A 17,528-nucleotide genomic window follows, 5' to 3' on the forward strand; every position below is an offset into this window, starting at 1 on the left:
TACCTGTCACCCGCTCCTGAGACATTCACTATCTCTTCCCTGGAGATGGGGATTGCTGGGTAGTGGGTGGCAGACAGCTCACCAGCAGCATTCTGTAGAGAGGGAGAGGAGAAGTGACATTACTGGGAACTCACCAAAGTCTAGAAGCAATATTTGGACCTGGCTGATCTTGCCCACAGCTGCCTCAATACTCAGAGTCCAAATAATATTTTTTTACATTTTGAATCACATTCACTTTGCCTATGTTTGCGCCTTTTTGGGGTTCGCTTTCCACCAGGACTTGTGCAACTGAGTTTTACTAGCATGTATGTTTGTGGAGAGTGTGTTTTAAACTTGCATTCTTAATTACTCAGGGAAAAGCACATTTTAAATGTGCTTTCTGTGATCACTCCACAGATATGAATCACTATATCATAGGATGGCCCTTCCTGGAGCACCCTCCTGTGGCAAGCTACAGCATGACTGAGCCACCCGCCTCAGTTTCCCTTTCAGAGTCCCCAGTAACTCCTTGCAAGCTTATCCTCCAGTCCTTTGATTTATTACCAAAAACATATTTCAAATCATCCAAAACAAAAGTACTATACATAGTCCATTTCTCACATCCCAGTACAGAGAGCCTTTAAAAATCCAACGACATGGCACCCCACATACTACACTCCAGAGTTTTCCACTACACCTAGGCTTCTTGTCAGTCCTCCTCTGTCCTTCTGCTAAGATAGCCACCCCAGCCCTTCTAGCAAGAGTAAGTCCTACTCTCAGGGCCGACTCCAGGCACGAGAGAAGGAAGCAGGTGCTTGGGGCGGGCAATAGAAAGGGGCGGCTTTCCGCCAGTTATTGAGGCGGCACTGCCGGGTCTTCGGCGGCACTTCAGCGGCAGCTCAATCAGGTTTTTTTCTTTTTTCTTTTTTTTTTTCGCCACTTGGGGCGGCAAAAAAGCTGGAGCTGGCCCTGCCTATTCTCCCCAGCAGGAACCCCCAGAGCCTTACCAGGGGAGCATCCCTCATTTCCCCGGCCCTCTCACTGCTTCCCTGGGGCCAGCTCTCCAGTGTGGAGGGGAGTAAGCCCTGCTGCTATTCCCATCTTCAGCCCTCTCCAGCCCTGGGCTGCAGCTTAGACATCAGCAGGAAACTCCCACTGCTGCTCTCTGGCCTTCAGCCTTGGTCCTCTGGCTTGGGGACATGTGCCAGCCACCAAACCCCTCTTGCTGCTCTCTCGTCTAGCCTTTTCCCAGGAACCAACTACAGCTTCCTTCCAGGATCTTCCACCATCCCCCTGGTGTATGGAAGCTCTCACCTGACCTTTTCCTGACTGACTCAGTCTGTGCTCTAAGACCTGTGCTCACCCAGTCTCCCTCCTCTTTCAGTTTCTCCTTGATCCTTAATAGTTAGGGCCCTACCAAATTCATGGTTCATTTTGGTCAATTTCATAGTCATGGGATTTTTAAAAAATCATAAATTTCATGATTTCAGCTATTTAAATCTGAAATTTCATTATGTTGAAATTGTAGGGGTCCTGACCCAAAAAGGGGAGGGGATCATAAGGTTATTGTAGGAGAGGTTGCGGTACTGCTACCCTTACTTATGTGCTGCTACCAGCGGTGGTTCTGCCTCAGAGCTGGGCAGCTGGACAGCAGCAGCTGCTGGCTGGGAGCCCAGCTGTGAAGCCAGAAACATCGCCAGCAGCAGCACAGAAGTAAGGATGGCATGGCATGGTATGGTATTGCCACGCTTACTTCTGCACTGCTACTGGCGGGGTGCTGCCTACAGAGCTGGGCGCTCGGCCAACAGCCACCACTCTCCATCCACCCAGCTCTGAAGGCAGCGCAGAAGTAAGGGTGGCAATGCTATGACCCCCCTAAAATAACCTTGCGACCCCGCTGCAACTCCCTTTGGGTAAGACCCCTAGTTTGAGCAAGGCTGGTCTCCCCTGTGAAATCTGTGTAGTATAAGGTAAAAGCACACAAAAGACCAGATTGCACAGGGGGAGAGCAGATTTCCTGGTCCAGGATGAATTTTTCATGGCCGTGAATTTGGTAGGGAATTTGGGACTATTTATAGTCCCAGGTGCTGCCTCGGCCTCTTAACTAGCCAAACTGAGAGCATCTGCTCTGGAGCAGTGGACCTGGACCTGCCTCCTTTACCACCCTGTGACACACAGTGGCATAGGAAAGGAAGGCTCAATTTCCATTATTAATCTGCAGAGCCATCCAGTCCTCCAGGGACAGGTAAATGGATAACAGTGTTAACCTTGGTGAGAGAGGCTTGAAGAGTCACTACTATGCTGGTGCTCCCAGGCACAAGGGAATGAGAACTCCTTGCCACTCAGGTTTCAGAGTAGCAGCCGTGTTAGTCTGTATTTGCAAAAAAGAAAAGGAGGACTTGCCACTCAGTTGGTCTTCCTAAGCCCCCTACCTGTTTGCGAGTTCCAGGGCACAGTGAGACACTCCCTTCCACTCTCCTGCCACACAAGAGGACTCCATGCATGCCAAGGGTCACCACCACACAGTGCAGTTGTGTTAGCAAGGGGCGCGTCAGGGTCATCGCAGTCCTGACAACATCCTCCAGCGTGGACGGCAGCTCTGTAGACAGCAATGGAAGAAAAGCCGTGACATCACTTCAGACCACAAAGCTGCTGATTTGAGCTTTCCATGTCACTGGGATGTTGGCCTATTTGTGAATGGTTTTCAAAGTCTAGCCGGGAGTTTACAGTGCTCATGGAAAACGCTGATAGCATGAGCACAGGCAGCCACAGAGCTGACATACTGTGCAAACTTCTCACTCACAGCTCCTGATGTGCTTCTCACTCCTAGCCTGCAACACTCCCCATCCCTGCTATTCCAATTCTGGTCTTCCACGTAGCCTCTCCAGTGCACCTCCATTCCGAAATGAGGATACCACCTCTCATGAGTTTACACCTGTGTATGTGTCCAGGGGGACAAAATAACTGTGTCATGTTGTCTGTGTCTTAATGTCATTGCATTGGTCAGCATAGGGCGATGTTTCATCTCCTATAGAGACAGCATCACAGTCTGAAGACAATTACCATCATACTGTGATGCTTTATTGGGGCATCTGAAATAAACTAGTGATCCTCTTTGCTTGGTTGGGCTTGTAGCATGCATGACAAAAACAGTGACTCAAACTCTAGGATATGTAGCAACCCCAGACCTGCAGCACTCTCTGCTGGACTAGTTTTTTGCCTTATCTGAGTCAAGTTTCAGAACTTGAGGAGATTTTGTGAGGTGGTCTATGTGCCTCATTAGTTAACCACGGTCTTTAGGTTCAGTGCATTTATTTTAACACACACACAAAAAAACAAAAGGGGACTGAAATAGAAATTAATTAAAATACAAGTCTGTGTACTAACCCTAGAAAATCCATGTTCTTTCAGAACACAGAGAATGGTCACCAGCTCCTCTGCTTCAGTGAACTGCAGCTTCTAAGATAGTTCATCACTCCTCTGCCCATAGCTGGCCTTCCCTGCTTCTTAGGCTTTGTAAAATCTCCAGCTGCTGTAGCAGTTTTGGTAACCAAAGTTAACTCTTCTGGAGGCAGTACTATGACAAACAGCTCTGCTGTTTCTAGAAGTGCTGGTTCAGCATAGCGAGGGACTTGCGGTCAGCGGAAGCAGTCAGTTTGGAATGGCGGCAGGGGTGGGGAAAACACAGCTCCCTGTGCAGTGTCTAGGTTAATCTGAAAGTATTGCTCTCTTGCTACTACATCACTGTACTGTACCTGCCGGCACAGGGTGCCCGAGGGTCCGATTTATTGCCCTTAGTTCTCGCAGATTGGGGGAGATGTAGGTCAGCGCTCTCCAGCTGTCTGAAAGGAATGGCTTAGAAGCCTTGTTCTCATCTGTTGGCTCATAGCACACTTCAAAACAAAATTGTAGTTGGTTAGCTGATATAACAATCTCTCTGCTTCAGGACAGGCAGATATTTGGAATGCTCATTGTGATTTTTACAATGTTCGGTATCTACACTTTGAAGATAGCTAGCTAAAATAATCTCCCTTTCTGCTGCAACAGTAATGATTAAACTGCTTCTGGCTCTGGGGTGATGTGATGAGAGGCAGATTCAGGAATGGACATTTAGTTTGATAGACAGGCCAGTGAGCCAGCCAGCCAGAACTATCTTTGTAGTCTCTGCTCACTGGCCGAGTCTAGAGAACTGTCTCCCCCTGCAGAGCTTACTTCAGAAGAAGATGGGGGAACAATTCTGAAGTCTGAAGATGGGTTGTGAAGAGTCTTCAGCAAACCAAGAAGGGGCCAGTGTATTTCACAGGAAGCAGGGGGGCAAATCATTTTAAAAAATAGGTAAGTTAAAATGTATTGCTTTGCTGAATGCCAGAAACCATAGGAGACATACAGCATACAAGTTTGTGCCTGCCTCAGCTTTCAGCTTAGCTTTTCAGTTCACCTTTAACCTTTGCTGGTTTTCTCTCGGTGCTAGGGGCAGTATAGGTTACCCTTATAAAAATCTGATGTAGCTGCAGAATAAAAAAAACTAAGAATATATGAAAACATATTTCATATATTTTTTAAAAACCATGGGGGAGGAGGGGAATAACTTGAGATGCAAGACAGTGTTGGTGCCTTCAACTCTCAGTCTCTCATTGAAGTTAGCAGGAGTTGAGGGTGCTCAGCACCTTGCGGGTCATATTTCAGAACATGCACGATTATGCCCCAAGGGGTCCATTTGCAATGAGTTCTCCTTACCTGCTATCTGGTGCTCTCTAGCAATTTCACAGACGTACTGAATTGTGGCAACTGGCACGTTCCCATCAATACATACCAGTGGGGCCAAGCATAGACTCTCCTTGAACTTGGACACCTAGTAAAAATACAGAACACAGAACAGGGGCAGCTTGATCCAACTTGATCCAGCTTGACTCAATTGGACAAGAATGAGATTTGCAAACCTAGCACATCTTGCTGATAGACTCAGGTGGCTAGGATGTATTTGAAATATCAATTTTTGCTGAAACTCTTAGATGCAGGCTTGACGTGAATCAAGAAGAACATTTCCCTAGAAAAAGCAGGTTTTACAGGTTCTCAATTTTTTTCCTTCTCTTTCCCATCCTCCACTATCAAGCCTTGTACCAGACCAGCCTGTCCTCCTCACAGAGGAAGGTTGCTGGTGGCTCCCCTCAAGATCTTTACTGCTGTTCCTATATCAACTGAAGGTCTCTAGGGAGCAAAATGAGATGCTTCCTCCCCTTTGAGGTCCAGTGGGGTGCCTCTGCAGGGCTCCCAATCTCTGCTAGGCCAGGGAGCAAGGGACCACATCTCATTCTCAAATCCCCATGTGTCAGTCCATTGCAGTACCAACACTAAATTGCAGGACTATCTTGGAGAGGAGCTATTAATACTTACAACGTGTCTCATAGTCAAGCCAGAATGATTAGAGAGGGCAGTTTATTCAGACCCTTGAAAATATTTTATTTCAATGGCAGCTAGACACCTAAATACCTTTTGAGACCTGGGCCTTTTTCAATAACAGGTCTAAACCAAAACAATAGAAATAACTGGCCACATTCAGACCTGATCTGAACAAATGCACCAGGTCTGAATTCAGTCCAACATGTTTCCCTCATCTCTCTGAAGCCTTGTGAAGGTATAAATAGAAGGTAGGAGTACGAAGGTGACAAAAGACTGATCTGAGTTAAAGAGGACATCCCAACGTATAATGGTGACAGAGCCGTCAGTCTAGCACCAGATTCCTTTATCATAATGAGCACCTGCCACCCAAGAAATCCTACCAAATACACTACCTGCATATGAAGCCTGTGCTGAATGTCAGAAGGAAAAGAGGTTAGCATTCAACCCATTTGGGGAGAGGAGCTAGCTAGAAATTGCCTGCACACTATGAAGGCTATGGAGAAACGACCAAAACCAGACCAACTTTCTAGCCAAGACTTTCAGAAGTGGGGTGCCTAAAGTTAAGGTCCAAACGCCATACTTAGCCCATAAGAGCCTCTAGGTGCTCACTAACTTGGAAAATCAGACAACTTTTTAGGGGCCTGAATATGGACACAGGAGCCTAACTTTAAGCACTGTCTTAAGCCTTTGAGCTCCTGTGTGTGTTACACTGAACATATCTCACTCACAGGCCTTCAAAATCCCACATTCATACTTAACCCTCTATATTCCTGGATCTTCAAATCACTCCCCTTCTCTCTGTGTTTGTGTCTATTACTCCATTTGCAGGCCTTCAAATGCCCCCAATTTTTTATGCATAACCTGTTAACTGGCCTTTAAACATCCGTCCAGGAAATCTTATTTCCCCTCTGCCTTTATCTCTCAGATCTGAGGCCTTACCTCAATGCAATCATCTTTCCCTCCAGTGAGAACTGAACTGAGATTCTCTTCAGCATGCATCATCTTTGCTGCTCCCTAATTACCCAAAGGGGTCACATGTGTGAGATCAAGTTTTCCCTCTCCCAGGGGCTGAAGATACTGTCTCTATGGTACTTCCAGATCTTGACCACCTGGCGGTGAATGGCAGCAGAGAGCAGAGGGACTGATCACTTAAGTAAGCAGCCCAGTATTTCTTGTTACTCAGCTAGAAATATTAAGGTGCGACATGTTCATTTTAGCAAATGCTTCCTATCACAGTAGCCATCTCCCACAACCCTGGCATCCCTGAGGCAGACGTGCAGAATTCAGAGACACTGCGGTAATGTATGTCCCAGCCCTGCTGTGGCTCTTTGTGGCTGGCGTGACAACACGTTGCGCAAATGGCTGCCACGTGCCGTAGACTTCAATCCCCTACTCCAGCAGTCTCTCGCTCTCTCACACATATCTCTGCTAAATTTCCTTGAAGTAAACATCACCACAATGCAGTTTTCATCAGTAGCTAGGCTCAGAGTTTCCACTGGTTATTTTGCAAAGCTCATGAGGATTAACTCATCATGTAATCGTTTTGTTTTCTTGTCTGATGGCAAGGTGTGGGGAGGGGAAGGGTGGAGATGGAAGTGGGAGCAATGATCACTTTTTTTCCCCTAGGAATTCTGAACCTCCTGGGGGTCCTGCTGATAAATAAATTACACTTGCCTTCCAAATCACCATCAGTTGTTAAGTACAGGCTCTTGTTTTGTCAAAAGTGGAATTAGTGGGGGAAGGGGGTAGGGCTGTGGGGGTTTGTTTGAATCAATCTTTAATCATCACTTCCATTAGGGTCCTGAAACCTTCCCTAACCACCAGGCTGAGAAGCAGAATCTGTTTAGCTGTGTTGGCCCTATCCATGCTACCTATTTTGGTTTCCAAAGGAGAAACACCATCTCCAGGTTGGTGGGTATGAGGTTACTGAGGACTCAAAGGGGCCTAAAAAAATAGGCTGCCTTGGATTAGTTTTTGAGAAGTCTGTGGCACAGACGTTGTGGATAGGGCAGCATTGATGACCCTCAGTTGGGAAAAGAACGTTTTCTGTTTCCATTTGGCTAGCTGGAAATAAGTAGCTTTGGCTACAGTGCCATTTTACTGGCCCAAGTTTGAGGCTACCCTTAGGCATCCACAGGTTGGTGCTGCTTTCAGTATGCTGCCACTTGCAATGTATAATTACGTTATCTAGGCATCCTCCACCCACAAGCGTGTGCACACACATTATCTTGCACACGTGCACTAGATACTTGCTGCTGTCACACATCCAGGCTCCTCCTTATGAGTGAAGGACTACAGGTCAGAGGAAGTCCTTACATGTTGCTTTGTTATCTGCTGGTGGATGTCCATGTCTCCCAAGCCAAGGCTGAGCTCCCCGCTGCCTGTAATCACTGCACAGTAGGTGGCTGTACTGTGCCCCGCAAGCTGAAGGACTCCTGCCATGTCCTAAAATTGGAGGAAGAGTCATAAATGGAGTAAATTTCCCTTCTCTGTCACACTCAGCTGACTTCAGGTTTCTCTTCCCCCAGCAGACAGCTTCGTGGCAGCCCACCTATCTGTTCTCAGTTCCACTTCCTCCCTGTCTTGAGCTGAGCAACATCAGTGAGGAATCCCACAATACCCATTGTGGATAGTACTGGTTGGTGGTTTGTTTTTAATGGGTATAAGGCACCCAGGCTCCATAGAGATGGGTACCTAATACATTATTTAGTAAATGGAAGTGATAGATCTCTCCAAAAGAGTTTGGTAAAACCCTGCCCCCACCCTGCCCCCGCCTCTTTCTGATGCTCTACCTGAGGAAGGAAGGGGGTCTCCGACTTCTTGTATTTATATGGATGATCAGCCAGACACATCCCACTGATGCACAATACAGTTAGTGGGTTGAAGAAAGCCAGCTTGTTCCCTCCCAGTCCTGCCAATTTTGGTCTAATGTTCTAATGCAAGCAAGTATCACTGAGCTATTATCCTAGGTAGATTTGTTCTGCCTGCATTCAAGAGAATGATGGCACAGGTTAGAGAGCTGTGTACATTTAGATGAGGTAGGGGATTATACACATGCAACTCTGGGGTTTCTGTACACCAAAGAAGTTCAATTATCATCTCTGTTCCTCTGAGGAACTATCATTGCATGACCTACCATGTGGTGGCAGTAACGCAAGATGGACTCTGAATGTTCATCCTTCCCCAGAGCTGAGATAAAGAGAGGGGTCTTCCCAAGACGGCTTAAACAATCTAAAAACAAATGGCAAGGGAGCAAGATTATAATCCCAGCAGAGGACAGCGTGCTTGAGCGCAAATTCCAGCCTGTGAAGGGTGAAATCTTTGAGCATTTGTAGGAAGGCTCTTCTTGGAAAAACTGGTGCCCTTCTCCCCATCTACCAGTCCCTTCCTAGTATGTCTTCCACAGAACTCTCTATCAGGGCTCCCTGTGGCTGCCCATCAGTCTGTCTGGCATGGGGAAAAGACAAGTTGATATGCTGGTCTTCTGCCACAGAAACTTCTGGCTGTGTGGCTAGTTTGGTTTGGTAATGGGGGAAGTGGAAAGGTGGGCAAGGAAGAAACACCCTCAAACAACACCTTTCTTCCTTGGGATCCCACCTACAGAATTGCAACCCAGAGTTTCCCCCCATCATTTCTATGCATGGACTCTGTGGGTATGTCTACACATTATTTTGGAGTGAGCCTCCAAGCCTGGGTCAACAAACTTGGGGTAGTGCTTTAAAAATGGCTGTGTAGACAGCACTTTGAAGATGCAGCTTGGATTCTGAAGCCTATGGAAGGGGATGGGCTTCAGAACCCAAGTTCCAGCCTGAGCTGCACCTTCAGAGAGCTATTTTTAGAGCACTAGCGCAAGCCCCGCTAACCTGAATCTATCAACTCAGGCTGGGAGACTCACTCCAAAATGCTGTGTAGACGTACCCTATCGCCTCTAGACTTCCCACTCCACTGCTCCAGCTGTATCTTGGACTAGAACTGACTCCTAGAGGAGAATGAGTTTCCCAAGCTATCACAAATATTTCACTTGCATGGACTTTTTTTTTTTAAGCCCATCCGTTCCTTGCTCTGAGGTGATGGCAGATTCACATTAGCAAGATCTGGGGACTGACCACAAAGCTTAAACTCCAGGGTTCACAGATTCTAAGGCCAGAAGGAACCACTGTGATCATCTAGTCTGACCTCCTGTATAACACAGGCCAGAGAACTTCCCCAAAATAATTCCAGGAGCAGATCTTTTAGAAAAACATCCATTCTTGATTACAGTCTGTAAGTACCTATGTGGGAAACAAATATTTGGTAACGGGCTCTTCAATCTAGCAGAGAAAGGTATAACAGGATCCAATAGTTGCAAGTTGAAGCTAGATAAATTCAGACTGGAAATAAGACATAAATGTTTAGTAGTGTGGGTAATTAACAATTGCAACAACTTACTAAAGGTTATGGTGGATTCTCCACCACTGACAATTTTTAAATCAAGTCACCCCTTAACCTTCTCTTTGATAAACTAAATAGATTGAGCTTGTTACGCCCATCATTATAAGGCACATTCTAATCCTTTAATCATTCTCGTGGCTCTTCTCTGAACTGTCTTCAATTTATCAACATCCTTCTTGAATTGTGGATACCAGAACTTTGTACATAGTATTCCAGCAGCAGTCAAACCAATGCCAAATGCAGAGGTGAAATAACTTCTCTGCTCCTACATGAGCTACATTAGGGTTTTTTCTTTAAATCTTCTCTCCTTTCCCCAAATTAACAACATTTCAAGCTCTGCTCATTATGGCACCAGTAAATTCTAGGCTACTGGAGTGGTGCCAATGACTTTACAGCACAAATCTTATGATGTCACCCTAATGATCACAGCCTTGAAGGTCCCTTTGTCTGCTTCTCCCACAAATATTTCCATGCTTGCCCTTTATGCGTGGAAATATCCTCCCTGAGTTAATCTCTAAAGCTACTGTGGCTCCTGTAGGAAGTCAGCTAATAACTACTGCAAACCTTGTCAGCATTAATCAGGGAAGACTGATGTTTGTTGGTTTAATTCTGATTTGGAGTCATTGCGCTGTGAAATAGTTACTGCATGTAATTGCAAGACCTTATTTCCATTTCCCTTGCCTGCCCTCCAGCCCTCCCCTTCTATTTCTTGTAATGCCCACTTGTTGCATCTGGTTTCCTAATAGATTGTAAGCTCTTCAGGGGAGGGACTGTGTCCACTTGTGTGTTTGTACAGTGTCTAGCACCGTGGGGCTCTGATCCTGATTGGGGCTTAGTCACTCCTGCAATACAAACAATACACAATAAACCATTACTTACATGCCCCCACAAACAAAACCCACCACTAAGCACCTGCCAGGTTTCTCCCCACACCTCCGAAAGATTGGCTCACTCGCCCAGCATTTGTCTGTCCGCCAGCCTGCAAGAGTAAATTGGAAGTTAGTAGAGTTGGGAAAATTGAATAGAACAGAGAAAATTTCTCTGAATATGTTTAAAGTGAATTGAATGCTTCTGAAATGGTAGGCTTGACACAGCTGTGGAGACTGACATCCTCTAGCTTCAGAACAAAAAACAGTGCAAGCTTTCCTATCCTATCCGTCTGCTTCAACTCTGAGCAGAAAGGACCACTTCGGGGGGTAGGTCGGAGGGCAGTTCATGCTCCTAGTTCATTGAATATTTTGGCCTTATGTGCTGAGATTACTTACAAGGATGCCAACTGTAGTGTTTTATGTGATCTGAACAGTTCTGTACTAAGATAGTGACCAACTCAGACCGGAGTTGAACCACTGGGCCTTGGGCAAAAGGCCCTGTATTCCATTACCAGCCTCCAACCCATTCAGTCCCTCATTTAAGCAGTGTAGAAATACCGTTCTTAAATAATTTAATAGACATCGATGTCTGCCTATGCTGTGCATCCTTCTCTCTGTCCCCGGAAGTGTCTCCTTCACTCTCTATATATCCTTTCCCCCTCCATTCTCTTCCTAAATGTCTCTGTCCTCATGAATGCCCTTCTGTCCCATCTGTCTGGCTGCTGCTTTCTCTTTCCTCCTGCCCATTCCTTCAGCTTTCTCTCGCTTTTTTTAAAGCGCTCTGTCAGTCTGTCACACACATGGCCAGATTCTGGACTGTGGAACAAACTCTGCTTTCCCCCACCAGTACATTACCTCACCTGGCTCTTGCTGAGATGCAGCAGCCCCAAATTCTTCAGCTAGAAACAGGACAGGCTACTTGCCTCCCCCGACCTGGCAGGTGAAAGATCTTTCTCAAGTCAGTTGGAGTGTCATCGCTTATTATCAAAAGGTCTTAGAGCTCTTAGCGCATGAACTAGAGAAACACGTTTTCCTGTTCTGCAGCAGGCTTCTTTCAGGGGATGTCATGAGGATTATCATTGCTCTGGAAATCCCAGAGATTAACATAAGAACATAAGAATGGCCATACTGGGTCAGACCAAAGGTCCATCCAGCCCAGTATCCTGTCTACCGACAGTGGTCAATGCCAGATGACCCAGAGGGAGTGAACCTAACAGGTAAAGATCTAGTGATCTCTCTCCTGCCATCCATCTCCGCCCTCTAACGAACAGAGACTAGGGACACCATTCCTTACCCATCCTGGCTAATAGCCATTAATGGATTTAACCTCCATGAATTTATCCAGTTCCCTTTTAAACCCTGTTATAATCCTAGCCTTCACAACCTCCTCAGGCAAGGAGTTCTACAGGTTGACTGTGCACTGAGTGAAGAAGAACTTCCTTTTATTTGTTTTAAACCTGCTACCCAATAATTTCATTTGGTAGCCCTTAATTCTTATATTATGGGAGTAGTAAATAACTTTTCCTTATTCACTTTCTCCACACCACTCATGATTTTATATACCTCTATCATATCCTCCCTTACTCTCCTCTTTTCCAAGCTGAAAAGTCCTAGCCTCTTTAACCTCTCCTCATATGGGACCCATTCCAAACCTCTAATGATTTTAGTAAAAGATTTAGTAAATCTTTAGCAAAAGATTTCAAGGCAGGGAGGAATATTGTCCAAGTATAGGTTTGAACACAGGAGCCAAGTGCCAAAATGCGTCCCCAGCCAGCCTCTGGTAGGTGCCAGAGATGGGGGCAAAAAGGCCACTGCCCTCACCCCTTTTAAAAAACCTGAAATGCTCACGACCAGGGGCACGATTTAGGTGGAAGGGCAGTTGCCCCCCATGATCCTGCATCCTGGGGGATCCTGACTGAGATGCAGTGTAGCTTCCCTGGGTTGCAAATGAACTGCATCCCTTTCCCCCTGAGCTGGGAGGACAGGCTGCAACTGGTGCGCTAAACTGACCCAGGGTTGCTCCAGAGCCCTGCCCTCACCCAGAGAGCCATGACTGACCTCCCCACACAGAACCCCGTGTGCCTGCAGCATCTGCAATCATTCGAATCTCTGACTTAACAGAACAAACTAGAAGGGTCATACTTTCATAAATATTTATACCAACTGTACTGTAAATCTAAACGGGGAAACGTTGTCTGCAAAGGCTCAGACAAAGAGGATGAACTGAAGGACTAATAGCCAGACTGTATGCAGCCCACAATGACGCAGAGACAGGCAGTTTGCTGCATATAAAAGTGAAATGAGCAATCAAGTTCCAAGAGTCCTGAAGATACAAAGTCATCTTCACACCACCGTGTCTTTGCCACTTTAGAGAGAATTCCAGTGGAACATCGCCACCTATTTCAGCTACATAGCTGTTATCACTAACAAAATGAACTCACACAGCCTCCCAGTGGCTGCTGGAGATGCTTGCAGTCAGAGAAGTTACTAGACACATTTTTTGGCACTGCCATCGGAACCAAACTTTCTGATGTCACATAAGTAGCCTGAAAAATACCTTTGTAACAATCCTCACATTGGGCCATTTGTATGGATTGAATCTGGAGCATCAGCACCAAAAGCCAGGCTCCTACCACATGAGCTATACATGTAATGCCATTAGCTGATATTACAAGTAGGGTTTTATCTTGTAAACGGCTATAACTGCTACTAACTACCAGATTTACTCATTTAACTGGTAGAGGAGCAGGAGACTCATCCTCTATGCGGAGTAGCCATTAGAGAGGGACAAAACATAGCCAGTGTGTTATATCTTTAACATGTGGTTTAATACATATCCAACTTACTGTATTCAAGGAAATATTTCCAAATACAGAATGTAATATTGTGGAGTATTTCCCACTGCAGAATGCCACCTATTCACAATAGCAACCATAGTTGTTGAGAAATGTATCGCTATGCTATAGCTCACAAAATAATCTTATGATCTAAGGTGAGACTAGACAACATACAAGGAAAAGTGAGCTTTAGAAAAATCTACTACTCACAACATATAATTTCAAACTAAAATACGGACAAAGAATTCCAGCCTTCCAGGAAAAATACCCCAACAGAAATCAAGGCCCCATTGTACTAAAAACTAGACAGGAGAGAAAGAAAGGCAGGAAGAAAGAATTACTATTATCTTCATTTTAGATACAGAGAAATTAAGTTTGTGTCAGACTCAAGGAATTAAACTCTTATCTCCTGATTTCTAGGTCAGTGCTATAATCACAAGGCTACCCTACTTTCCCAAGTTTTTAGTCACCTACATTTCTGCCCGCTGCTTGTTTACCAGTTCATGCTCTATTGCACTATGCATACTGGAAGCTGGAAAAAAGCCAGTAAAAATAAATTGTTAATACCCTGGGGTTATTACCTGTTCTCATCATTTAGTTGTATAACTGCCAATATAGTCTGTGAATCTAACAGCTTTCTCAGTTGTGTACAATCCTGTAACACACAGCCAAACAGTTATTTAAAAGGAAAGAAACTCTTGTCTTGTCCATAGCATATACCGAACAGCAAATGCTCATTTTGCCAAGCTACAATGACCAACTCACCAATGATCTAATCCTTTGGAATCTATAACATCTTTGTATTTTTTTTATATTTTGACCCCATTTTCAATAAAACTGTTTTATGGTACTTTAAAAGAAAGTGCTGGCACTTCACTCCTGCAGGGAAATGGTGTCAGAATGCAGGGCCCATGGATGAGAGATTTACACTTTTTCAGTTGTTCTGGGCCAAGTCTAAAAGTGTTGTTCTTTTCCTCTACCCTCCCCCCCCCCCCCCCCCCCGTAAGACTGGGATGTAAAAGTATTGTCCCTGAGAGCACCAGCATCAGATCTGGCAAACAGTCAAAACTTCACATATTCACAAATATGCATTGAATGCTGTCCCAGAGATCATAGAGCCTTATGTAAGAGGACTCTTGTCCCCTTACTAAAACTCAATGGGTGTGTTTTGGTTGGCTAGCTCCCAGCACCAAAAGAAAGGGGAAGGGTCCATGGGAAATCAGGACCCTAAGACTGACAGTCCCCAGGAACAATGGGAAGAGACCAGTGCTCCAGGTCAGCCTGATTGACAGAGTGGGCAGGCTAATCACGGAGTCAGGAGGCAGCGGGGGGAGAAGAGCCCATACTCTGTGTGAGCTGGAATTGCCTGGGTCAGACAGAGTGGGGCTGAGCTAAGGAGACAGCAGGGGACGAAGCTGAGCTGGGGAGCAGAGCTGGGCCAGATCCAGAGGGGCCAGAAAAACAGCCCAGGAAGCAGGGCAGTGCTGGGAGCAGAGTCACAGAAGCAGCCCACAGAGCAGACCTGTCCTGCGAGCAGAGCTGCAGCAACCAGAGCCAGAGAGGCCAGAGAAGCAGCCCGTGGAGCTGGAGCTAGAGCTGGAACTGGAGCAGTCTGGAGCTGGGTGTGGTGAGCAGCTGGGGAGAGCGGGGAGGATCCTAGGCAGCAGGCCCAGCCCAGGGAGACGCCCCCAGCCAAGAGGCCTTGCAGGCCAGACTTGGAGGGAGATCGTAACCCGACGGGGCAGGGGCTGGGAAGAAGGGTCCTGTCACCTAGAGCCTGAGGGTGTGTGGCCACCGCCAGAGCAAGTGTCTGACCGCAGCATCCCTGCAGCACAGCCAGGGCCTGGGTGGGAAGCCTGGTACTTGTAAGGAACAGCCTGAACTTCCCTTACATTCCAGAGACACTGGTTGTGATGTCCCTGTGCCACAGAGCGGGTTCTCTGTTTTCCTTTCACCTTTCCCATTTTTTCCTTATTTTTTTTTTAATTGATTGCTGTTTGATAAACTGTATTTGCTTTTAACTGTATGTAATGACAGTGGGACAGGGAAGCATCCAGTGCAGAGAGAGCACCCCGGAGTGGGGACACCCTAGCCCCTAAGTGACCACAAGGTTGGGGGTCGAGCCCCCCAGGAATCCTGGGCCCAGCCTTCTTGGGTTTATGAGGACTCTGCCACACAGGAGAGTGGAAGGAGAGCCCTTGAGGTCAGGAAGGCCTCTGGGTAAAAGGAATGGGAGCGAGGATTCAGATCCTTTCGCCAGCCCATTTCACCGGGGTAGTGTATAAGACAGGAAAGTTCCCCATAATAGCGGGACCATTCCCCCACTTACACTTAGCTGGTTAGTATAGAGAAACACACAACTGAGTCAAATCAAAATGGAAACATTTTATAACAAAGCACCTGGGTATCCCTTCAGTCTTTCTCCCCTCACCATTGACTGTTGCCCCTCATTTAATATTGCCTCTGGCCTTGCTCTACCTGGCCCATAGGTTAAATTTGTCAGTGGTACCTGTGAATTCCTGCTTGCCTTCAGCACTGCCAGGAGTAAAGAATTTTCCCTTCTGCTTCCCCTAAGTGCTTACCTATATGAATGCTGCAAGGTTTACATAGCCCATCTGACAGCAGCAGATTTTCAAAGCACCAAGCATGGCTATTTTTACTCTGACACTCTCTGTCAGCAATAGATGTAGCCTCAAAAAATCCCACCAAGGAGTTAAAAGCCAGGGTACCTGTCTGAGTGAGTCAAAGGCACTGCTTTGAAAACTCATCCCTATGTTAATGTTAAATCAACCTGCTCACAGCGTGAGTCCACTGAAGAGCAAATAATCCATTTTACAGCAATCCCAGTTACATAGATTTCAAAACTGGCTCCAGTAAGAATATTGAAAGGTGCTCATGTAACCCATACACCACCTGGGTGTGGCATTCTGTCCCATCTAATGGCACCTAGACCACTTAGAGAGAGAGATAAAATGAGTCTGCTCTACAGCCTTAGCTAACAGCCTATTCCGGAGAGAAGGTAGAAGAAAATAATGACTCTGGGACCCAGGGGGTGGCCCTGCTAGTTAAACCCCCCCGCCCCCAGCCTTCCATGAATTTAACCAGGATTTGTTCTCCCTGTCGGGGAAGCCCCGGAAGACTCGGAGGGAATGGAGGGAAGATAAAAGAAGGGGGATGAAGATCCTGACCCAATACCAAAAGTCTACGCTTGTAGGGGAAAGAGGTGGCTCAACCAACAGCGGGACTGGGCTGGTGATCAACAATCCTATTGCTGAACCGGGTTCCCCAGGGGCTTTCCCCAAAGGGGAGACTGAAGTAGACCCTCCCTGAGTTTGGACAAATGGGGATCACACTCGGGAACTTTGGTCAGGATCAGGCCAATGATCCAATATACAACCATATTGGTAAAGAAGTAGTCGAGGTAAATGGGGTCCCCTTGGAGGGGAAAGTTAAGGGCCCAGGGCCATGGTATGTGATTAAGAATGATCTGCTATACAGAGTAGTCCAGGTCCAAGAGCAAGTCAAAGAACAACTCTTGGTCCCACAGAAGCATCAGAGGGGTGTGATGGATCTGGCCCACAGCCATTTGTTCGGGGCCACCTAGGGGTCGATAAGACTCTTGATCGGATCTTGCAGAGGTTTTTTGGCCTGGCATTTATGCGGCGGTCTGACGATATTGTACGTCCTGTCCGGAATGCCAGATACATGGGCCCCGACCACACTTAAGGGCCCCTTTGGTACCTCTACCAATTATTGAGACCCCATTTGAGCGAATAGCTATAGACCTAGTAGTAATCATACTAGGAGAAATCTCCTAGTATGGAGAAATCAGCCGGGGCCACCAGTACATTCTGGTAATACTAGATTATGCCACCAAATACCCCGGGGCCGTACCCCTACGGAATGCCCTAACCAAGACAATAGCCAAAGAATAAGTCCAGATTTTTTCCAGAGTAGGGATACACAAGGAGGTCCTGATGGACCAAGGGACCCCCTTTGTGTCTAAGATGAT

General features: G+C 46.5%; 1 protein-coding gene across 1 annotated transcript in view; it reads right to left on the bottom strand.

Annotated features, from left to right (window-relative positions):
* LOC119843500 (pseudouridine-metabolizing bifunctional protein C1861.05-like) overlaps nt 1-17,528 on the bottom strand; it is a 43,671-nt gene that overhangs the window by 5,503 nt on the left and 20,640 nt on the right. The window contains exons 12-18 of the mRNA XM_038372845.2: nt 10,723-10,789; nt 8,516-8,610; nt 7,696-7,824; nt 4,717-4,831; nt 3,735-3,872; nt 2,412-2,578; nt 4-92 (exon numbers count right to left, since the gene is read on the bottom strand). Coding sequence (XP_038228773.2) covers nt 4-92; nt 2,412-2,578; nt 3,735-3,872; nt 4,717-4,831; nt 7,696-7,824; nt 8,516-8,610; nt 10,723-10,789 — 800 coding nt within the window. The remainder of the gene's footprint in view (nt 1-3; nt 93-2,411; nt 2,579-3,734; nt 3,873-4,716; nt 4,832-7,695; nt 7,825-8,515; nt 8,611-10,722; nt 10,790-17,528) is intronic.

Source organism: Dermochelys coriacea, chromosome 1 (assembly GCF_009764565.3).
Source record: "Dermochelys coriacea isolate rDerCor1 chromosome 1, rDerCor1.pri.v4, whole genome shotgun sequence".
NCBI classification, from domain to species: Eukaryota; Metazoa; Chordata; order Testudines; family Dermochelyidae; genus Dermochelys; species Dermochelys coriacea.